Genomic DNA, 24,353 nt, shown 5'->3' with positions numbered 1-24,353 from the left:
ACCGGTGGCGGAATTTGCTTACAACAATGCGGTGCACACATCTAGTCAGCATACGCCGTTTGAGCTAACTTATGGTTTTCACCCACGGGGAGGTGTGGCGCCGTCGACCAATGTGGTCTCTTCGGACCCTGTGTACCGCTCTACGGAAATGGCTGCATTGCATGATGTTGCCCGTCGCTTACTGCTGGAAGCTAAGGCAACGCAGAAGACTCAGGCTGACCGCCACAGGCAGGCAGGGGAGGAGTTGGAAGAAGGGGATTTGGTGTGGTTATCTTCCAAACATATTAAACAGGCTGGGGGAAAGTTTGCGCCTCGGTATTTGGGTCCCTTTCCTATCGTTAAAAAGATTTCTTCTGTTGCGTTTCGTTTGCGTTTACCGTCTAGTTTAAAGGTCCATCCAGTCTTTCATCGTTCGCTGTTGAAACTTGATACCTCTAGTCGTCGTGGTGCTATAGCGGAGGGTATCACTGCCACTTCTCCGCCATCGGGGGAGGAGGCCTTTGTGAGAGGGGATAGTGTTATGATTGAGCCTCGTGGCTCTGTTTCTGACAGGCGTGGGCGTAAGACTCCTCGAGAGTCGGATACTCTCGAGGAGCGAGAGAGAAAAAGACTGCGAGACATATTTGCAGCACCCTCTGACGAAGAGTCTTTCGAAGGGTTCACGGAGAGAATGGAGGAAGGGCTGGTTAGCTCAGAGGAGGATGAGATGGATTGGACTCGGGTAAGGGAGGAATTGGGGGCCACTGGCCATGATGGGACAGAAGATGAATGGGGACCTTCAGGATTAGACCCATGGCTTAGCTGGAGGGATGGGACGGGATCCACAGCTGGAGATGCTGTTGGGCGTAGTCAGAGGTGTTCCAGCTCTGACGAGGAAAGTGATGAGGAAACGCCCGGGTTAAGGAGGACAGCTGACAGTGATGAAGATTTGTAACTGGCATAAAATGGGGCTTGGGAGCAATTGCAAATTGCGTCGGGCAAGGTAATCTGGGCAAACGCTTGGGATCCGTGTGTGTGTGGGACGCTTCCCTGAAGACTTGTGTGCTTTCCTGTGCTGTGACGTAAGTTGATTGAAATCCAGGGTCAGACGGCGGGAGGGATTGTGTGGGCATTTGTTTGTGCAAACCTGTGCTTACTCTTATTAGCTTGACCTTCCGTCGTCTTTCTGACGGACGCCATCTCCTGCTTTGAGAACCCGGACTGAACTGACCACGGCTTGTCTTCCCCCCTTCTTGGACTTGGAAAAACTACAAACGTCTGCTTCTGGCTTTGATTTACGGAACGGAACTGGTCTACTCTACTTCTACAATCCTTGGCTGAATTGCTCGTGTTGGAGATCCTGTCTACTGTGTGTGTGTGGGAGCGACGCAAGTTACTCTAAGCACAGTGCTGGCAGCAGAGAGGAATCTGCTGCCAATTAGTTGCATTCTTTGTATCTTTTGTTCCTTGGCTTTCGTTCTGTTAATACCTAGGCTGAAGCAAGCAGTTTGTTTTTACCCGGATTAAACTCCGGTTTAATCCGGTTTATCTTTTGAACATTTACTTTTGTCCCTTTTTGCTCCTAAAGGCAAAAACTGCCTGGCCCTTGTGTTTTTACGGGCATTTTTGAGTTCTGTAATCTAATAAACTCTGTTACTTTGAATCTTGTGGCGTTCTGTCCTTGACATCTGGTGTCTTTGAAGGGAACTGTTCTTTTGGCACATTTACATGCTCCCCAGCTGAGCGGCCACCCCTTTCATTTGACAAGGGCTTTGTTCTGCCTAAAGGACTATTATAATGCCTAGATTGTTTGCTCTTAATAAATTGCAACAATAAGGAAGGCAGATAAACCCCTTTCTCAAATTTACGAGGGCTATTCAACACCCACACAACTCAATTTGTTGAGAGATTCAGCACTAAACAGTTACAAGGAAACAAACCTTGCAAGGATCATTTCCCCATCACTGAGGTCATAGTGTGAGCCAGCATGGTCTAGTGGTTTCAGCATTGGACTATGACTCTTGAGACAAGGGTTCAAATTTCTGCTTAGCCATGGAAATTCACTGGGCAAGTCATACTGTCTCAGCCTCAGAGGAAGGCAATATTGGCAACCTCCCTCTGAACAAATCTTGCAAAAAAAAAAAAAAGCTCTTGATAGATTCACCATAAGTAAACAAGAGTTGAAGGCACATGATCATAAAATTATATTCCAGGAAAGACACACATTCATTTATTTCTACCAATAATCTGTATCAGAGCAGCCTCCGGTGGCCTAGGGTATAAAAGCCTTATGACTTGAAGGTTGGGTTGCTGACCTGAAAGCTGCCAGGTTCGGATCCCACCCGGGGAGAGCGTGGATGAGCTCCCTCTATCAGCTCCAGCTCCATACGGGGACATGAGAGAAGCCTCCCACAAGGATGGTAAAACATAAAAATAAAAAAAAATCCCAGCGTCCCCTGGGTAATGTCCTTGCAGACGGCCAATTCTCTCACTCCAGAAGCAACTCCAGTTGCTCCTGACAAGAAAAAAAAATCTCTCAGAAAACGTCCCAAAACAATTTTTTTGTAAGGGACTGCATTGTGGGTCACAATGTGGCATAACACTTTTAGGACTGAACACATGAATTCATTCACTGGAGTGAACCACTTACCTAGTAATGGATCGATTGGTTGAGAAGATGTGAAGATCAGTTGGCATCTTGTATTTTGCTGCAGGCAGTAAAATGCCCAAAACTATGAGTAAGTGAAGAATAGGGGTGATCTGCACGACACAAAGCCCAGAGCCTACTAGTGTAGCAATATTGCATCTCTTCCTTGTGAAGTCCCATTGCACGCTGGATGTATGAAGGAGTATTTATTGTATTGTAAACCTCTAATGTCATAGAGGGGTTTTTTTAAATCACTTAAAATTTGCTCCTTCTCTCTAATTTAATGGAAGCCTAGAGGATGTGGGAGAAAGAGTTCACATCAAGCAAGGCATCATCCTTACCCTCATCTTGAAGATGAGTTGCTCAGTTCACTCTTTGACTCATCTAGATATTATGGGTTGCTTTGAAAGATTCTTGAAGGCAACAGGTTGCAGGATGGAGAGAAAGACCAGCCAGCAAGACTTCACAATTAAAAAAGATCTTGGAGTTCAACCAGGCTCTGCGTTGTAAGATGCAATCACACCATCCCTCACAGAACACCATCCAATTTCTCCTTAAATATCTCTGGTGAATCCACTGTCACCTAAGTCCAGCTGTTATACTTTCTGCCACAGCGTGAGTCACCTTCACTGGATGTAGCAAATGTAAGACCAGCAGATAGTGAGGCTGATTTGGCCTTGCAACCTCTGGCTGCTGAGCCCTAGGCTAGAGATTTAGATGTTGGAATCTCTTTCCAAATAACATTTTCAATCCTGTGTTTACAGATTGCTTGACACTTCTAAATGCTTCACAGTCTTCTCCAGTTTGTTTTCTTATGGATATTTTCTATGTAAATGCTGTACACTGAGTTGGCACATGCTGATGTTTCACATATTTACCATTTTGGGTGTTTCTCAGTAAGTACCTCCCATTTCTAGCCTTGGGACTGGTGGTGAGGGATAAGGGAAGCATTCTCCACTGGAACTTCTTATACTTTGCAGCAAAACACAGTCCTCAGCTGGAATGAGTTACCTTCCTGTGGGATTTAACAGATTTCACAAAATGGTTTGCATTTTATAACAAATTACATTGAAAAATTAGGCATATTTGGATCAGTCTAAAATATGTTTCTATTTTTACAACTAGTTTTTTTTTCTTAAGATGGAAGTATCATGGAATGTCCCACTGAGAAGAAAGCTGGTACAATAGCCAGAATATTGATATCTCACTTTGAGGCTTTTTACAGGCATTGGAGTTTGGGTGCAGAACTCGGGGGGGGGGGGGCTTTTTAAACTACAAATCCCAGAATTTCCCAGCCAGCATGCAAACCAGGGGCATACAGATTGTGACCTGAAGTCACAGTCACAGTCTTATAGGATACCTCCAAGTGCATCCTATAAGATACTCCCAGAAGCCCCTCAAAGCTCCCAGATCCCACTAAATGAGAAACAGTTTGCTTCTTTTCCCCCTGCAGACTCTCCAACCTTTCCCAACCAAATAAAAAAATAGCACTGAACTAAAATTAATTAATAAATTAATGCAGCTAAAAGGATATTAAACTGCATTGATTCCACTGTGTAGATGCACCTTTAATCTTTTGGTTAAATCCAGTTGTTAAATTCAACTAGAGCCAACCCACAGAATGAACAGGATTTTTTTAATCAACCATTATGTCATTCTAGTTTATTTACTGAGTCTACTGTAGTAGGGACTAGTTGTTGATTTTAATCTTTAGTCTGAAATCCTAGGTGTGCCTGTCAGAGAATAAGACCTCCCTGAATACAGTCATCCCTACGTATCCACAGATTCTGCATTGACAGATTCAACTATCCACAACTTGAAATTATTTTTAAAGAAGATAATTCCAGAAAGTAAAGACTGATTTTGCTATTTTATATAAGGGACTCTTTTATTATACCTTTACATATAATGAGACTTGTGCATCCACTGATTTTGGTGTCCACTGGGAGTACTGGAACTAAAATGCAGTGGATACCAAGGGCCCAATGTTGTCTCATGGGCTTCTCATATCTGCTGTGCATTGAATCCACATTGGGTTTAACTAATTTTAAAGGAGCTATCCAAGGTGCTGAACATATTTGAGGATTGCATTTAGTATCTTGAAAAGTTCTTTAAAAGTTCTGGCCAAGATCCAAAGTACATTCACTGGCTTGGGGGTCACCTCTGGGCTCACTTTTTTGAAAGTATGTATTGGGTTACTTTACGCTTTGAGATTGTTAGGTGCTCTTGTACTTTCAGAAGTCAAAAATTAGGCCAGTCCTTTCTTTACTAAGAATTAATGATCTGTACAATTTTGTTTCAAAATGTACCAGAGGCAAATTTCTGCTAAAGTGTTCCATTTGTTTTGCGAAGGTGTGGATTACTCTGTTGCAAATGTTTGATGTGATAATGAGAATGCTGACTTTAAAGGTAGCCACATTCAGGCAGATCGATGTTGCTTTGCTCCCTTTAACTAACATCAGCTACTGTATTTCAAAACAAAATATCAGAAATACTGTCTGGAAAATCAGCCATCATTTCAACCAAGCTCCAACAGTGAGTCTTTCCCTGTATTAAATACATGAGGATGGCAGAATAAAGAAATGACTATGCGGGGAAGTAATTGCTATATATATATATATATATATATATATATATATATATGTATGTATGTATGTATATATACTGTGATTTTATAAGAACACCTGATAAATCAATGTAACAATTTTATTTTTGCATTTTCATACTTATAACAAGATACAGCAATTTCTTAGCAGTCATTTTGTTTGAAGTTCATAATGACTCTGATTAATTTAGAATCACTTGGCTAACAGTGTGGTCAGGACAATTTGACAGTATATAAAACTATGCAGTTCTTCTTTTAGATTCAATTTTAGACTATTTTTAGTTTTGAAACCTGCCCAATTTATGCCTAGGTCCTATTGCATATCCCAGCTGGAAGAGAACAATTAATTCAGTTGTAGTGGCCTACATGTGAATTCAGCATTCAACAGTATATTCTGGTTCAGATTAACCAAAAAGATTGAGTCTTTAACATACAGTCCTGTACTTATTAACTTGGGAGTATTGTGAAGATTTTTAGTGAATTCTTCAACCACAAAGAGACCTCCAGAGCCTGAGGATTCTCTCATCGGTTCACTTTCCCATTTGTTTTTAAACAAGTAAAACCAGTGAAAATCAGATATCAATTTACGTTCTACTTTGGGGTTACAATCTGTGTGCTATTAATTTATTTGGGGTATTCAGAAAGCCATGACCCTCTCCTGCTCAAATCAGATTAAAGTGTGTGTATGTGCCTTTGAGTCCATTGTCAAGTTAGGAAACTTCATAAATTTCAAAGGGATTTTTTTGTGTCAGGAGTGACTTGAGAAACTGCAAGTTGCTTCTGGTGTGAGAGAATTGCCCATCTGCAAGGATGTTGCCCAGGGGACGCCCAGATGTTTTGATGTTTTTACTATCCTTGTGGGATGCTTCTCTCATGACTCCACATGGAGCTAGAGCTGATAGAGGGAGCTCGTCTCCGCTCTCCCCGGGTTGAACTTGAACTGGCAACCTTCAGGTCAGCAACCCAACCTTCAAGTCAGCAGTCCTGCCGGCACAAGGGTTTAACCCTCTGCGCCACCGGGGGTTTTCTTGGGCAGTGAATACTCAGAGGTGGTTTTGCCAGTTCCTTCTTCTGAAATATTTATCATGACTGACTTTAAAACTCCACATATTTATAATATAACATTTGCATGGGTTCTGCCCTCTGTATTGTAAACAAACCTCTGACCAACTCATCCTTACAACAGCTTGAACTGTGACACTGTTTCAGTCCTCTTGTATTTTTCAAAGATGGAGCAAGTTATCCAGAGAAACCACCTAGAATGTTTACCTCTTACAGATCTCGTTCAAGCCCAAAGCCATTAAACTGCACAACCTCTCTGAAAAAGAAGAGTCCGGAAAATAAAAGCGAACAAAACTGAGAGAGCTGCTTTCAGTCCTTATAAGCCATGCAAAGCTAGATAGATTGGTGGCCTGACTTTGCCCAACACGTGTCAGTTAGTGGCTCCTGGGTCAGTGGAATGGAGAGTCCACTCTGGATTGTACTCTGAACTGTAAAGAAGTTATCAAAGTTATTGAAGTCTTTGGACAATATAGTCTTCATGCCTTGATTAGCTCCTTTAAACTTCAGAATAAAATTATGAATGGATTTGAAGTCCCACAGAGATGGAAGCTACCTGCTACAACCAGGCTTAAGGCAGTATCCTTTCTCTTCTCTACCTTGTTTTGTTGTTGTTGTTATGTGCCATTGAGTTTAATTTGACTTAGGCAGAATTTAGTTTCCTGATCATCAACATCCCTGCTCTGTTATAGTAAACCATGCTGGTTCTTCATCAGTACTACAGGTTCCAAAACTGAGATTAAAAAATCACAGCAAGCATGTCTGGAAATGTGTACTTCACACAAGTGTCTCGTTTTTTCAGTAGTGTTGTTAAAATGGGACTTCAGAGCAGTTGTCCATGTTCCCCCACTCAGAGAATGATCAAATGCAACTTCGAAAAGAGGTGTATTACGTGTCGCTTTAAGTTGCCTATTTACTTATGGAGACATCAAGGATTTCTTAGGGTTTTCCTAAGCAGGGATTAATCTGATATGGTTTGCCAGTTCCTTCATCTGAAATAGTGTCTTTGGCACCTGGTACAGTAGAGTCTCACTTATCCAAGCTAAATGGGCCAGCAGAAGCTTGGATAAGTGAATATCTTGGATAATAAGGAGGGATTAAGGAAAAGCCTATTAAACATCAAATTAGGTTATGTTTTTACAAATTAAGCACCAAAACATCATGTTGACAGAAAAAGTAGTTCAATACGCAGTAATGTTATGTTGCAATTACTGTATTTACGAATTTAGCACCAAAAATATGATATATTGAAAACATTGACTACAAAAATGGCTTGGATAATCTAGAAGCTTGGATAAGCGAGGCTTGGATAAGCGAGACTCTACTGTATTAATAGGCGGTTTCCCATCCAAGTACTAACCCTGCTTAATATTCAAGGTCAGCCAGGATTATTTATTTATTTATTTATTTATTTATTTATTTATTTATTTATTTATTTATTTATTTACAGTATTTATTTTCTGCCATTCTCACCCCGAAGGAGACTCAGGGCGGATTATATATGGCAAACATTCAATGCCATCAGACATACAACATACACACACACACAGAGGCATTTAACATTTCCAGCTTCACGATTCCGGCCACAGGGGAGCTGTTGCTTCACCGTCCACTAGTGACTGTACTTCCTCATTCCTTTCTGGCATGTTGCTGGCAGTTTTATGGTGTTGTAAATTAGTTAAATTAGCCTCCCGCATGAAGCCTACCTAAATTTCCTACTTGACAGATGCAACTGTCTTTCGGGGCTGTATAGGTCAACAGCAAGCCGGGCTATTTAATGGTTGGGGACTTAACCCGACCTGGGCTTCGAACTCATGACCTCTCGGTCAGTAGTGATTTATTGCAGCTGGTTACTAGCCAGCTGTGCCACAGCCCGGCCCTATGTGATATATTTGGGATATTGAGAAAAGAGGTGGAAATAGTTCCTACCTCCCTTCCTCCATCATCAATCCAGAATATGCTTAGTTTTGCCATGGTTGCTGAGAATGATTATGCAAAGCAGTTTGAATTCTCAGCCAAGTCTTTGAGTGTGTGTAAATTCATACAATACAAAATCCTGCTGTCCCTTCCCAAGAGGGAAAATTCACCACCTTGTTGCTCTTTATCTCACCACCTTTTTAGGTTGCCTTCATCCCAGCAGTAGGATACAGAAGGGGAACAGAGTGGAGGACAAGGAAGGGACCACTGCCAAGGCGCCTGATTCAGCTTGTGCTGCCTCCATCACATTCACAGCCCTCACTGCTGCTGCGGTTTTGCCTTGCTCCATGCCCTTCACCCCGCTCCAGTTGGGACCATTAGACTCTGGGCTTCTGAAGTACCTTCCTTGCCTCTCTGTGGCCAAATTTGGAAGAGAGATGAAGACCCTCTTCCACAGTTGCTGTTTACCCCAGAGCACCCTCAGCCAGTGTATAGAGAATTCAGAATCATTCCAAGCTCCTCCCATGTTTCCACTGCCTGAGCTGTACTTTGGCTAAAAGACCCTTGATGCCTCCCTTTTTAATGGAACTAATTTTGTAAGCTTCTGGTTCTTTGCTGTGTTTCTTCTCCCAATTTTCTGTAATGTCTGAAGTGAGATCTGGCCTTTGTGTACCTATGTAGCACCTAAGAACCCAAAAGAAACTTGTGAAATAAAAATAGTACTGTGATATATTATGTTCTCTTCTTTTTTTCCCTCCTCCTTTTAACAGCCATTCTCTTGACCACTCCTTGCATTAAGTAAATTAAAATAACTTAAGTCTGAAATTTCCTAAGAAAAAAGGAGCAAATCAATTGCAGGCAGAGCCGGCCCTAGGTATTTTTCAAGTGTAAGCGAACAGAATTTTGGCGCCAATCACTGAAAAATAAAAGCGTTGGATAAGTGAAAATGTTGGAAAATGTTGGAGGGATTAAGGAAAAGCCTATTAAACATCAAATTACATTAAGATTTTACAAATTAAGCACCAAAACATCATGTTTTACAACAAATCAACAGAAAAAGCAGTCTCGACAGCGCCCCCGTATGTTTTGCGCCCCAAGCGACCGCTTAATTTGCCTCATTGTTGGACCGGCTCTGATTACAGGGTTGCTGTGGGTTTTCTGGGCTGTATGACCATGATTCCGAAGCATTCTGTCCTAATGTTTCACCCACATCTATGACAAGCATCCCCAGAGGTTGTGAAGTCTGTTGGAAACTAATCAAGTGGGGTTTATATACCTGTGGAATTATGTCCAGGGTGGGAGAAAGCACGTGTGAGTGTTGCAATTGGCAGCACGTGTTTGCATTATGTGTGAGTGTTGCAATTGGCCATCTTGATTAGGGTTGAATAGGCTTGTAGCTTCAAAGTCTGGCTGCTTCCTGCCTGGGGGAATCCTTTGTTAGGAGGAATTGACTGGTCCTGATGGTTTCATGTCTGAAGTTCCCATTTTTTTAGGGTTGCTCTTTATTTGCAGTCCTGATTTTAGAGTTTTTAAATTAAAATTGGTAGCCAGATGTTCATTTTCATGGTTTCCTCCTTTCTGTTGAGGTTGTCCACATGCTTGTGGATATCAATGGCTTCTCTGTGTAGTCTGGCATAGTGGTTGTTAGAGTGGTCCAGCATGTCTGTGTTCTCCAATAATATGCTGTGTCCAGGTTGGTTCATCAATTGCTCTGCTCTGGCTGAATTCTCTGGTTGAGTTAGTCTGAAGTGCCTTTCATGTTCCTTGATTTGTGTTTGGACATTGCTGTGTTTGGTGGTTCCTATGTAGACTTTTCCACAGCTGCATGGTATACGGTAGACTCCTGGAGAGATTAGAGGATCCCTCTTGTCCTTTGCTGAAAGTAGCATTTGTTGGATTTTCTTAGTGGTTCTGTAGATAGTTTGTAGGTTGTGTTTCTTCATCAGCTTCTCTGTGCAGTCAGTAGTTCCCTTGATAAGAACACCTTTCCTCTGGGTAGGTCTTTGTCTTTACTTTTGTTCTTGGTCTTGCAGCTCTTCTGTAAAATTCAATTACATTTAGGATTTAACCAAAGTGATTGACTTCAATGGCACTTTTAGCATAAATGTGTTTTTTCCATAAGTTATTAATTTGTTTAATGAGTTTAATGCCAAAGAACCAACAAATTCTACACTACCCAGTTGATTCTTTACCCACAACCTGATTCTCATTATTATTATTATTATTATTATTATTATTATTTAATTTTAGAAATATGGCATCTTGCTTTATTTATATGTCACTGAGGGAAATTCCAAGATTTATTTCACAACATCCAGACATGGGAAATTCCAATGGAATGGCTTTGGTTAAGAGGCTTTTGAAGTTAATATTTTCAGTAACTAATTATCATCCCCACTCCTATTTCTAAAAATAATAAAGGACCTATATTATTCAAGCAACTTTCTCCTCTGCTCTATAAAACACTTTTTGCCCTAAATCTAGTTGTTAGTTTTAATTACAATAAGCTCAATCAATTGCTGAATGCTAAATCAATGCTCACAAAAGGTCCACTTATTCACTGGGTATACTCTACTGGGACTAGCAATATACAGTAGAGTCTCACTTATCCAACGTTCTGGATTATCCAATGCATTTTTATAGTCAATGTTTTATTTATTTATTGTTATTTATTTACAGCATTTATATTCCGCCCTTCTCACCCCGAAGGGGACTCAGGGCGGATCACATTACACATATAGGCAAACATTCAATGCCTTTTAACATAGAACAAAGACAAGACAAACATAGGCTCCGAGCGGGCCTCGAACTAATGACCTCCTGGTCAGAGTGATTCATTGCAGTGATTCATTGCAGCTGCTCTCCAGCCTGCGCCACAGCCCGAGCCCTTTCAATGCATTGTGATATTTTGGTGCTAAATTCGTAAATACAGTAATTACTACATAGCATAATGTGTAACAAACTACTTTTTCTGTCAAATTTGTTGTATAACATGATGTTTTGGTGCTTAATTGGTAAAATCATAACCTATTTTGATGTTTAATAGGCTTTTTCTTAATCTCTCCTTATTATCCAACATATTCGCTTATCCAACGTTCTGCCGGCTCGTTTATGTTGGATAAGTGAGACTCTACTGTATATGAAATGTAATGTGTGTTTTTCCCATGGAGTAAACAACAAAACCACTGAATCAAATCACACCAAAATTGGCCACAAAAGACATAGTCATCCAATCTATGTCTTTCAATCAAATAAACCTAGAAAAATCATGTCCAAATTATATTTTAATACTGGGAGCCAGATTGTGTTCATTTTCATGGTTTCCTCATTTCTGTTGGAATTGTCCTCATGTGAAGTCTGAATCAAGAAATTATTAATTATATTTATATTGATGGATTGCATTTGTATGCCGCCTTTCTCGCAAAATGCTTCTTGTGTTTACGTAACCCATTTTTCTACGAAGGAAACATTTCACAGAGCCATTCATTCCATCCCTTGCAAGTGTGGCTTGATTCGCTGATTAATGCAGTTTGGCCTGATTTTGCCTGCCCAGGCTCCATGCTGAGGGGCCGTGTGAGTTGCAGTTTGGCCAGACACCTGCACTCTTGGGCGGAGAAGAGGAAAGGCCTGGTAAATGACAGCTCCCGCAATTCCTAACACTGAACTCACAGGCGGTTCAGAATGGAATCAAGCCACATTCATTTCAGGGTGTGGATGCACCTTGTGTGGTTTCCTCCCTTGCGGGGAGCCGTGAGAAAGGCCTCGGCCCTTTAATCCCTTCAAAGGCAAACCCAGATTGATCCTACCCTTAGAGGGGAGGCCACAGAGGCCCAGAGAGATCTCCGCATTTAGCTGCTGATGCCTCACCAAAAGACAACTCCAGTGTGTTGTCGAAGGCATCCTCAGAGGTTGTGAGGTCTGTTGGAAACTAATCAAGTGGGGTTTATCTATCTGTGGAAGGTCTAAGGTGGGAGAAAGAACTCTTGTCTGTTGAAGGCAAGTGTGAATCAGGGTTGTTGTATGTCTTTCGGGCTGTGTGGCCATGTTCCAGAAGTATTCTCTCCTGACGTTTCGCCCACATCTATGGCAGGCATCCTCAGAGGTTGTGAGGTATGGAGGTTCTGAGGTTCGTGACTTGAAGATTGGGTTGCTGACCTGAAAGCTGCCAGGTTCGAATCCCACCCGGGGAGAGCACGGGTGGCCTTTTGCAGTTGGCAGATCGTAATCCTGTCAATGTCTATTGTTTCCAAATGCCGGCTGAGATCTTTTGGCACGGCACCCAGTGTGCCCATCACCACCGGGACCACCTGCACTGGTTTCTGCCAGAGTCTTTGAAGTTCAGTCTTGAGGTCCTGATAGCGGCTGAGTTTTTCCTGTTGTTTTTCGCTACTTGGGATGGCGACATCAATGATCCAAACCTTTTTCTTTTCCACAACTGTGATGTCTGGTGTGTTGTGTTCCAGAACTTTGTCAGTCTGGATTCGGAAGTCCCACAGTACCTTTGTGTGCTCATTTTCCAATACTTTTGCAGATTTGTGATCCCACCAGTTCTTTCCTGCTGGGAGGTAGTACTTGAGGCATAAGTTCCAATGAATCATTTGGGCCACATAGTTGTGCCTCTGTTTATTATTATTATTATTATTATTATTATTATTATTATTATTATTATTATTAATTGCAACATTCACACTTGCCTCCAGCAGACAAGAGTTCCTTTTCCCACCCTGGACCTTCCACAGATATATAAACCCCACTTGATTAGTTTCCAACAGATCTCACAACCTCTGAGGATGCCTGCCATAGATGCAGGCGCAAGGTTAGGATAGAATGCTTCTGGAACATGGCCATACAGCCTGGAAAACTCACAGCAACCCAAGGGCAACTCCAGTGATTCCATAGCATTTCGCCATGGCAGTTAAAGCCTTGCCAAACTACATTGATAATCCTCCAGGGTAGACGCACCCACAGTCAAAAGTGGGAGGGCGGAGGGAAGAGTTCCCTCTCCCTTCTCTCTGTGCGTGTCTCAACTTCGACGGAAAAAAATTGTTCCAATAACTGTCTGAGGAAACGCTTTCTGAGCATTGCCAAGAGCTTAATCTACCCAGACCCTACTTGGAGGGCAGACCCACCTTTTGGCCCGGATGGATGGCTGTGCCTTCCTACTGATATGCCAATAAAATCAACAAGGGGTGCAATTCGACCCCACGTTAACTGCCAGGGCTCAAGGCTTTCGAACCCGGCAAGATTCAGTTTTGTAGGGTCTTTCCCTGCCCAAGAGGGCTGAGGTCTCACCAACGGAGACACACACTTTTGAAGGGAATATCTTGGAGACAAGAGAGTTTTTATAAATAGAAAGGGAGATCAATGACACACATGTACAGGCACCAATATTTTGCAGTAGTTTGCAAATAATTTTTTACTCTTATTTGCTTGAAAATAGCAGTAATTACAAGGTAGGTTGCTGTCAGTTTCCCGGGCTGTATGGGCATGTTCCAGAAGCATTCTTTCCTGACCTTTCACCCATATCTATGGCAGAGGTTATGAGGTGTTGGAAACTTGGCAAGTGGGGTTTATATATCTTTCTCCTGAGTGGGAAAAAGGACTCTTGACTGAGGCAAGTGTGAATGTTACAATTGATCACCTTGATTAGCATTAGCCTTTCTGCTTCAAAGCCTGCCTGCTTCCTGCCTGGGTGAATCTTTTGTTGGGAGGTGTTAGCTGGCCCTGGTTGTTTCCTGTCTGGAATTCCCCTGTTTTCAGAGTGTTGTTTTTTGTTTGCTGTCCTGATTTTAGAGTTTTTAAAATAGTGATAGCCAGATGTTGTTCATTTTCATGGTTTCCTACTTTCTGATGAAAATGTCCACATGGTTGTGGATTTCAAAGGCTTCTCAGTGTTGTCTGACATAGTGGTTGTTGGAGTGATCCAGCATTCTGTGTTCTCTAGTAATAATAATAATAATTATTATTATTATTTTATTATGACACAGCAAACAAGATAGATATGCTGGATTTCATATTATTATTATTATTATTATTATTATTATTATTATTATTATTATTATTATTATTATTATAATATCCCGCCACCATCTCCCCAGAGGGACTCGGGGCGGCTTACAGATATAAAACAAGCATACAATGGTAGGGTAAAAAGGTTTTCCCCTGACGTTAAGTTCAGTCGTGAAGGACTCTGGGGGTTGGTGCTCATCTCCATTTCTATGCCAAAGAGCCGGCGTTGTCCGTAGACACCTCCAAGGTCACGTGGCCTCCATGACTGCATGGAGCGCCGTTTTTGTATTTGATAAAATGGTATCAAATACAAAAACACACACAAATAAAATTAAAATTAAATAAAATCACAATCGTTGTAAGACACGTGTTAAAACACAGCGATGAAATTATAAAATGAACTGGGCAAAGTGCACTGAGTGAAACTTGTAAACATGAAGGAAGTTAAGGTGTCAAAAGATCATGGGGAGAACCTTAAATTGGGGTTATATAAACTTGCCTAGTTTCCAACAGACCTCACAACCTCTGAGGATGCCTGCCATAGATGTGGGCGAAACGTCAGGAGAGAATGCTTCTGGAACATGGCCATAAAGGTAAAGGTAAAGGTTTCCGTTGACGTTTAAGTCCAGCCGTGTCTGACTCTGGGGGTTGGTGCTCATCTCCATTTCTAAGCCGAAGAGCCGGCGTTGTCCGTAGACACCTCCAAGGTCATGTGGCCGGCATGACTGCATGGAGCCCCCTTACCTTCCCGCCGGAGCGGTACCTATTGATCTACTCACATTGACATGTTTTCGAACTGCTAGCTTGGCAGGAGCTGGAGCTAACGCCGCTCCCGGGATTTGAACCTGGGACCTTTCGGTCTGCAAGTTCAGCAGCTCAGTGCTTTAACACACTTCGCCACCGAGGCTCCACTAGTATTAATTTTTTTTAAAAATAATTTAAAAACTCTAAAATTAGGACTGCAAATAAAGAGCAACACTCAGAAAACAGAGGAATTCTAGACATGAATAAATCAGGGTCAGCGAACACCTCCTAACAAAGAATTCCCCCAGGCAGGAATCAGCCAGGCTTTGAAGTTGAAATGCTTTTCAATGCTAATCAAAGTGGTCAATTGCAACATTCACACTTGTCTCCAGCAGACCTGTCTCCCGGGGTTTGAACCTGGGACCTTTCGGTCTCCAGCTCAGTGCTTTAACGCACTTCGCCATCGGGGCTCATACAGCCCGAAAAACTCACAGCAACCTGATTCGAGCCATGAAAGCCTTCGACGACCCAATTAGAGATATGCTGTTTGGGGGAGACTAGAGATGCGGCCCTTTCACTCCATTATGAAGCCTTGCCTGCCAGAAAAGTTAGGGCATCTCCATCAGTGTTTTCCCCCGTTTTGAGGGAAACGTGAAAAGAGACGTAGTACGAAACTTTGACACCGAGGCTGGGACTTCCACTGTAAACTATGAATGAGTTTGGGAAGGAAACTACACAGGGGATTCAGAGGCAGGTTTCCTAGGGTGATAACAAAGACGTATTGTGAGCCGAGGGCTCTGCCACAACCACAAATCCTTCCCATGCTCCCCCCCTCCCTCCCTTTCTGCGTGCGAAGCGGGGAGGGAGGGTCTCTGCCCGCCTCGAACGCCGTCGAGTGCGAGGGTCTCCAGGCGGCGCGGGGGCCCTTTGATCACGGAAATCCAATTATTTGTGTATATACATTTCCCACACAGTGATTACTTCATTAATGGTCCCGCCTTTATCTCCACCTCTTCCTCCCTTCCCATCCCCCCTAATAATCGGGCCTTTTTATCCCGACCAACAAACACACCATAGGAGCTTTGTGGATTCAAAGGATTTGCTTTCGCTTCTGAAAGAGCCGCTCGGCTTTGATGATTGGGCAGCGGCGGACTTCAAAGGCGCCCCATCTTCCCTCTGACTGGCTGGCGGCCCGGCAAAGTCCTTATCAAAGTCTTGGAGGGGATCCCGGCGAAGGCAGACGGGGCGGGCGGAGAGATCGCGAGAAGGAGCCCAAAGGAGGGAAGGAAGGAAGGGAGGAAGGAAGGAAGGAAGGAGGCCGGGCCGCTTCTCCGCACCTCTGGGGCGACTCCATGCCTTGCCTCCCTGGCCCCTCTGCTCGCCCGGCGCGGTAGCCATGGCCGCCGTGGCCGTCCTCCGAAACGACTCGCTCCAGGCCTTCCTGCAGGTCAGTCTGGGCGGGGGTCTGGAGCAAGAGGGAAGGAGGGAGGGAGACCTTTTGAACGGGGCCCCGAGACCCCCGACTTTGGACAAGTTGCAACGGACATCCGCCAACTTTGGGCGGGATGGCGGGAGGTGGTCAGCCCCAGTGCCTCTGCATTGTACAATGAACGCAGTTTGACGCTTCTACTATCCCGGATCAATAGCATGGCGGAGCCTCCGGTGGCCTAGGGGATAAAAGCTTTGTGACTTGAAGGTTGGGTTGCTGACCTGAAGGCTACCAGGTTCGAAGAGCACGGATGAGCTCCCTTTATCAGCTCCAGCTCCAAGCGGGGACATCAGAGAAGCTTCCCACAAGGATGGTAAAACATCAAAACATCCGGGCGTCCCCTGGGCAACGTCCTTGCAGACGGCCAATTCGCTCACTCCAGAAGCAACTCTGGTTGCTCCTGACACGAAAAAGAAAAAGCATGGCATCCCAGGAGTCGGTCTTTTACAAGGGCTTGATTTAGCCCGCTCTGCCAAAGAGTCCTAGCGCATCACCCAATTACTACTGCATCTAAAGTAGTGTCAAACTTTCTTCATTGGACAAATTGTGATACTCCCAAAGTTTCTCGAGAGGGGTGGCTGTGTTTTCCGGGCTGTATGGCCATGTTCCAGAAGCATTCTATCCTGACGTTTCGCCCACATCTTTCTCCAGATGGTGTGCCTCCGGGAAAGGGATTCCTGGGAAGCAGGGGAAGTGTTAAAAAAGAGAAAGGAATGAGTCCTCTCCGTATCGCTCCTTTTTTTTTTTTTAAGGAATGTCAAAAGGCTGTGAAACTGGGAGGGAAAAATGAATTCTTCAGGTTGCTGTGAGTTTTACGAACTGTATGGCCATGTTCCAGAAGCATTCTCTCCTGAGGTTTCGCCCACATCTATGGCAGGCATCCTCAGAGGTTGTGAAATATATACAGTGGAGTCTCACTTATCCAACACTCGTTTATCCAACGTTCTGGATTATCCAACACGTTTTCAATGCATCGTGATATTTTGGTACTAAATTCAAATACAGTAATTACTACATAGCATTACTGTGTATTGAACTACTTTTTCTGTCAAATTTGTTGTATAACAATGTTTTGGTGTTTAATTTGTAAAATCATAACCTAATTTGATGTGTAATAGGCTTTTCCTTAATCTCTCCTTATTATCCAACATATTCGCTTATCCAACGTTCTGCTGGCCCGTTTACGTTGGATAAGCGAGACTCTACTGTATATACAAACACTCAGAAGACAGGGGAATTCCAGACATGATACAATCAGGGCCAGCCAAGGCGGTAGCCAAGGGGGGGGGGAGAGATAGGGGTTCAACCCCCCCCCCCCACATTTAAAAAAATTGATTTACTCATTAATTTTAATCCCCATGACTGTCCACTAAATATCTGTCTTGAGTGTCCACTGAAGTTTATCAATGGACCCCGATTTCTAAATTATTTTGCGTTATGGAACTATTCTTCATGATTCACTAAAAAAAGAGTTTCAACAGCCCCCCCCCAAAAAAAAAATTTCTGGCTATGGCCCTGGGGCCAGCTAATAACTCCCAACAAAGGATTCCCCCAAGCAGGAAGCAGCCAGGCTTTGAAACTGCAAAACTTTTCAATACTCATCAAGGCGACTGAAACATTCACCCTTGCCTCCAAAAGACGAGTTCTTTCTCCCACCCTGGACCTTCCACAGATATATAAACCTCTCTTGCCTAGTTTCCAACAGACCTCACAACCTCTGACGATGCCTGCCACAGATGTGAGTGAAACGTCAGGAGAGAATGCTTCTGGAACATGGCCATACAGCCCAGAACTCACAGCAGTGCAAGAATTTTTTTTGCTTGAAAGACTCTCTCTGTGCTACATTCAGGTCTTGGCAGGGTAGAAAACCTTTCCTCTACTGTACAATGAGTGCAGTTTGACACCACTTCGAAGTGCCATGGCTGAATGCTATGGGATCATAATGGGAGTTGTGGTTTGTCAAGGTCTTTCGCCTTTTCTGCCCAAGTGTGCTGGTGCCTCCCTAAACCAGGACTCCCAGGATTCAATAGCATTGAGCCCTGGCAGTGAAAGTGGTGACAGACTGCATCCATTCTACCATGTGGGTTTCTCGGGGTAGGTACTCCATTCTAAGGGGGCGGATGCTTTCATGTGCAGGGAGGTCGCTGGTGAGAAAGTATCCTTCTCTCCTCCTCCTTCCCTTGGGCAAAAGAGGCCGGGCGGCCTCACGCCACCCACTGGAAGTTACTGAAAACCTTTGCCATTCAACTCAAGAGAATTCTTAGCACTTCTGCTACCTAGCTGCGAGACAAAGTGTGCACTGTACATTGTGGAAGGAATGCAATTTGACACTGTGTAGTGGAAGGCTTTCATGGCCGGAATCACTGGATTGTTGTGAATTTTCCAGGCTGTATTCTCTCCTGATGTTTTGTCTGCATCTAGGGCAGGCATCCTCAGAGGTTGAGAGGTCTGTTGGAAACTATGCAAGTGGGGTTTATATACCTGCAGAATTATGTCCAGGGTGGGAGAAAGAACTCTTGCCTGTTTGAAGCAGGTGTGAATGTTGCAACTGGCCACTTTGATTAGCACTGAATGGCCTTGCAGCTTCAAAGCCTGGCTGCTTCCCGCCTGGGTTGATCCTTTGTAAATAAAGAACAACAATCAGAAGACTGGGGAATTGCAGACAAGAAACAACCAGGTCTAGTTAACACCTCCCAACAAAGGATTCCCCCAGGTAGGAAGAAGCTGGAAGGCCATTCAATGCTAATCAAGGTGGCCAATTGCAACATTCACACTTGCTTCAAACAGGCAAGAGTTATTTCTTCCACCCTGAACCTTCCAGATATATAAATCCTTCTTGCCTAGTTTACACCAGACCTCACAACCTCTGAAGATACCTGCCGTAGATGCAGACAAAACGTCAGGAGAGAATGCTTCTGGAACATAGCCTACAGCCCGGAAAACTCACAGCAAGCTTGTTTGAGACTTCTTCAACTGCCATGGCTCTATGCTATGAGATCATATGAAAATACGATTTCACAGCAAAGCTGCTTTGAACTGCATTCATTGTACACATACGGGACATGTAAGTTTTACAAACTTTTGAGCCCTCTGCCCAGACACCAAGATTTATTTATTTATATCCCGCTTTATCTTTCCATAGGGAGACTCTGGGCTCTTCCACACAGCCATATAACCCAGAATATCAAGACAGAAAAGCCCACGATTTTGTTTTGAACTGAGTTATCTGAGTCCACGCTGCCATATAATCCAGTTCAAAGGAGAAAATGTGGGATTTTATTCAGCTGTGTGGAAGGGGCCTAAAAGATCCCTTGAACAGGCATGGCAAACTTTGGCCCTGTTTTGGAATTCAACACACACAATTCCTATCAGCCGGTAGGAATTGTGGGAGCTGAAGTCCAAAACACCTGGAGGGCAAAAATTTGCCATACCTTAAGCCAGGGCAGTTGAAGTGGCGTCGAATTGCATCCATTCCGCAGTAAGGTAAGGTTTTCCCCTGACCTTAAGTCCAGTCATGTCTGACTCTAGGGGTTGGTGCTCATCTCCATTTCTATGCCGAAGAGCCGACATTGTCCGTAGACATCTCCAAGGTCATGTGGCCGGCATGACTGCATGGAGCGCCCTTACCTTCCCGCTGGAGCGGTACCTATTGATCTACTCACATTGGCATGTTTTCGAACTGCTAGGTTGGCAGGAGCTGGAGCTAACAGCGGCCGCTCACGCCGCTCCCGGGGTTTGAACCTGGGACCTTTCGGTCTCCAGCTCAATGCTTTAACGCACTTCGCCACCGGGGCAGTAAGTGAACCCTAAATGTGCAGCGGCCTCTCACTGACGGGTTGCCTTATCTGTCTTTCCTCGGCAGGACCGGACGCCGAGCGCCTCCCCGGACTTGGCTAAGCGCTCCCCGCTGGCCCTCTTGGCCGCCACCTGCAGCCGCATCGGGCAGCCCGGGCCGGGCTCTGCCGCCGCCGTCTCCTCCTCGGACTTCCTGCCGGGCCCCTACGAGGCGGGCCTAGGCTCCCCGGCGCCCCCGCCGCGGCTCTTCCACCCGTGGAGCGGCCGCGAGATGCCGGCCCACTCCCCGGGCGGCCTGGGCCTGGCGCCGCCCCCACAGCCGCAGCCGGGTTTCGCGGGGGGCGGGCACGAACTCCCGCTGACACCGCCTGCCGACCCCTCGTACCCCTACGAGTTCTCCCCGGTGAAGATGCTGCCCCCGCCTCCGCCGGCCTATGCTCCCTATGCCGCCCAGGCCGCGTTGCCTCCGGGCTACTCGGGTTTGCTGCCCCCGCCGCCCCCGCCGGCGCCTGAGGAACTGCCCTGGTGGAGCGTCGTCCCGCAAGCCGCGGCAGGGCCCGGCGCATGCGCACACAGCTTCGCGAGCCTGCCGCGCGGCGGGCTGGTTTTGGCGCCTTCGGAGCTGGCCCAGTACCAAGCGCAGCTGGCGGCGCTGCTCCGGCCCAAGGCCCCCCTGCCGTCCGCCGCGCGCAGGTGCCGCCGCTGTCGCTGTCCCAATTGCCAAGCCGCCGCCTCCTCCTCCTCCTCCGCCGCCTCCTCCGCGGAGCCCCCGGGGGGCAAGAAGCGGCAGCACGTGTGCCACGTCCCGGGCTGCGGGAAGGTCTACGGCAAGACGTCGCACCTGAAGGCGCACCTGCGCTGGCACACGGGCGAGCGGCCCTTCGTGTGCAACTGGCTCTTCTGCGGGAAGAGCTTCACGCGCTCCGACGAGCTCCAGCGGCACCTGCGGACTCACACGGGTGAGAAGCGCTTCGGGTGCGCCGAGTGCGGGAAGCGCTTCATGCGCAGCGACCACTTGGCCAAGCACGTCAAGACGCACCAGAACAAGCGCCTCAAGGCCGGCGGCGGCGGCGGGCACCACCACGCATGCGCCGTCAAGAGGGAGGCCGAGGCGCCCAGGGAGGCGTGAAGCGCACGAAGGCGGCCTGGCGAGGACTTCCCGAGGCTTCCCTCTCTTCAGCTCCTCCTTGAGGGGACTTCAAAGCCGCTGGGCCAGGCACAATGGCGGGCCATGTCTGAGGGGTAGGAATCCAATAAGGCCCTCTTCGAGGACACTTTCCTTTAACTGTTACTGGATTTGGATCCTCCACCGAGGAGGCCTCAGAGTGCAAAATGGAACCTCGTGGCTTTGAAGGGAAGTGGAGGGCTGGAACTTCCCTCTAGTCTGCTCAGTTAACTTCCACCTTTCATTGGATTTCTTGCTTTTGTTTTGTTCAGGGATATTTTTTTTCTCTGGAGTAAATGTTTTCTGGAATCAATTCATTTTTTTTTTTGGTGTCACAGCAACATGAGTCACTTCTGGTGTGAGAGAATTGGCCGTCTACAGGGACGTTGCCCAGGGGACGCCCGGATGTTTTTACCATCCATATCTGACTACAGTGTTCCCTCGCTACTTCACAGTTTGCTTATTGCGGATTAGCTGTTTCATGGATTTTCATACGGCCCGCCCTCCCTCGCAGGCACAAAAGGACCCAGGCTGAGGTAGCCTGGCCTGTCCTGTCCTCCTCAGCCACCGGCAGGCAGCGCCAGTAGGTCCCGCCTGCACCCCATCACCTCAGCAAACAAGAAGGAATACAGTACAGTTCATTAAAAGAGGGAGGGAGGAACACTATATTTATTAAAATAGTGTCCCTGCTTTGCAGATTTTCACTTATTGAGGGAGATCCTGGAACGTAACCCCTGTGATAAGTGAGGGAACACTGTACACCTATCCATAGAAAAGAAGTGGCCACCCCTTGTTTAATGTGTTATTGGAGGCTTTCATAGCTGGAGCCACTGGGTTGCTGTGAGTTTAACACCTCCTAACAAAGGATCCCCCAGGCAAGAAGCAGTCAGGCCTTGAAGCCGCCAGGCTATTCAATGCTAATCAACCTGGCCATCTGCAACATTCATACTTGCCTCAGGCAGACAAGAGTTATTTCTTCCACCCTGGACATTCCACAGATATATAAACCCCCCTTGCCTAGTTTCCAACATACTCACAACCTCTGAAGATGCCTGCCATAGATGTGGGCAAAATGTCAGGAGAGAATGCTTCTGGAACATGGCCATATAGCCTGGAAAACTCAGCAACCCTCCCTTATTTGTTTTTCAGCCATTTCTTGGACTGAAGATGTTGCTTTCTGTCCTCTTTGGAAACACCTGGTCAAACTCAACTGGATTACAATTTTTTTTTAAATGGAAACAACAGCAGTGACAGCATTTGCCCTTCATGGGTCTGGTTTATTATCCTTTTTAATTGTCTTTAAGGGGAAAGATCAGGGTGGTATTTTGTGTGTGTACAGCTTATTTAATAGCTTTGTTTGAATAAAAATGTTTCCCGCACCCCGTCCTTTGGCTTCATATCGGGGCTTCAGCATGAGATGTGTTTCTGTAAAGCTGCCTGCACTGCAACTGCAGTGTGAAAATAAATGCAATGACACTGGGGTCATCCTGAGAAGATCTCAATGAGTTGGTTTCATTTTATCTTTTCTTTCATCTGCAAGCTCCACAAAATAATAAAATAATAGTACAATTTATTTATATTCCACCCTTTTCCCCTAGGGGACTCAAAGCAGATTATAGGGAAATATTCAATGCCCTTACAATCACAGATACAATGAGACACACAAACAACTGCAAGGTTTCTTTCATTTCCAGCTTCTGGAGGCGGTGCTCATCTCTGGCTTCTGGGAGGTGCTTTTTCTCCATTTTCAAGCTGAGGAGCTTGCGTTGTTACTTCCTGATCATGTGGCCGGCAAGATTGGTTGGGGCATCTCTTGCCTTTTCCCGCCTGCAGCGGTACCTATTTATCTACTCACATTTGAATGTTTTCGAACTACTAGGTTGGCAGGAAAGCTAGGGCTGACAGATGAACTCACCCCATCTCATAGATTTGAACCGCCAACCTTCAGATCAGAAGTTTAGCCAGCACAAGGGTCTAAATGCTCTGGTCTAAATGCGGTCCACTTTGTTGTTGTTTTTTGTTCAACACAAACAAACAAGTCCCCCATTTACTGGGTGAGCAACTCATCAATTTGAACCATAATCTAAATCTAATATGCCACTTTGTTAGAATTGCCCAATGCAAAGGTAGTTAAGTTTCCCATTGTGGAAACACCCCATAAATGCATATCTGGCACAGCATGTCTTGGCACAGTGGCAGAACTAAACCCCGTGAATCGGCAGAAATACACATAGATTATTTTTGAAAAATCATTGAAAAAATGGGAGCCACTCCTTGCAATAAAGAATTTGGTACAAAATTTGGTGGTACTGTACTTTAAAGTCACGAAGAATAGTTTTCTAAAATCAGATGAAGTTAAAAGTTTCTATTTAATGCATGATTCATTTTATACCATTAAGAGGATGTTACGTTAGTATCTTTTTCAAGATCAATCACTTGAGGATTAAGGTATTAGTAGAAATGCCCATTTGAAATAAGCTTGTGTTTGGAATGCTGTTTATTCATTTCCCCCCTCAAAAATAAATCTTTGGTGAAACTTTTAACAGTGAATACAATGCTGAATTCATAAACAGATTCCACAGGAATCTCTGGACCTGCATTTATTCCCAACTACACTATATTTATCTATAGATGAATCAGCCACAAAAATGCTTAAAAATATTAATTATAAATTAATTGCACCATAACTATATAGTTTATATACTGCATGGAATAACATCATGAAATTATGCATAGATCTTACTACTCCCGAGTTATTGTACAAAACATATAGCAAGATGTAACTGGAATTTGCAAGTACAATCTTTTTTAAGATTATGATATTGAACCTTTGGGGAGAAAATTGATTTTGACATTCACAATATGCCATGAAAATACCAGTAAAAAGTGGTGTTAGTTTATGTCAAATACCTCCCTTGTTTTAATACATTGGTTAGATTAAACA

General features: G+C 44.8%; 2 protein-coding genes across 2 annotated transcripts in view; both read left to right on the top strand.

Moving 5' to 3' along the window:
- myo3b (myosin IIIB) overlaps positions 1-8,937 on the top strand; it is a 316,686-nt gene extending 307,749 nt beyond the window's left edge. The window contains exon 35 of the mRNA XM_008119035.3: positions 8,412-8,937. The gene's annotated coding sequence lies outside the window, so the exon portion shown is untranslated. The remainder of the gene's footprint in view (positions 1-8,411) is intronic.
- A 6,983-nt stretch (positions 8,938-15,920) lies between these two features.
- sp5 (Sp5 transcription factor) lies at positions 15,921-22,905 on the top strand. The gene is made up of 2 exons (XM_003226268.4): positions 15,921-16,407; positions 20,312-22,905. Exons 1-2 carry the CDS (start codon positions 16,357-16,359, stop codon positions 21,371-21,373), a joined length of 1,113 nt encoding a protein of 370 aa, XP_003226316.2. The 5' UTR covers positions 15,921-16,356; the 3' UTR covers positions 21,374-22,905.
- Positions 22,906-24,353: the final 1,448 nt, after the last annotated feature.

Source organism: Anolis carolinensis, chromosome 1 (genome assembly GCF_035594765.1).
Source record: "Anolis carolinensis isolate JA03-04 chromosome 1, rAnoCar3.1.pri, whole genome shotgun sequence".
Lineage (NCBI taxonomy): Eukaryota > Metazoa > Chordata > Lepidosauria > Squamata > Dactyloidae > Anolis > Anolis carolinensis.
The sequence above is the reverse complement of the archived record's forward strand: the minus strand, read 5'-3'. Positions and strand labels throughout refer to the sequence as shown.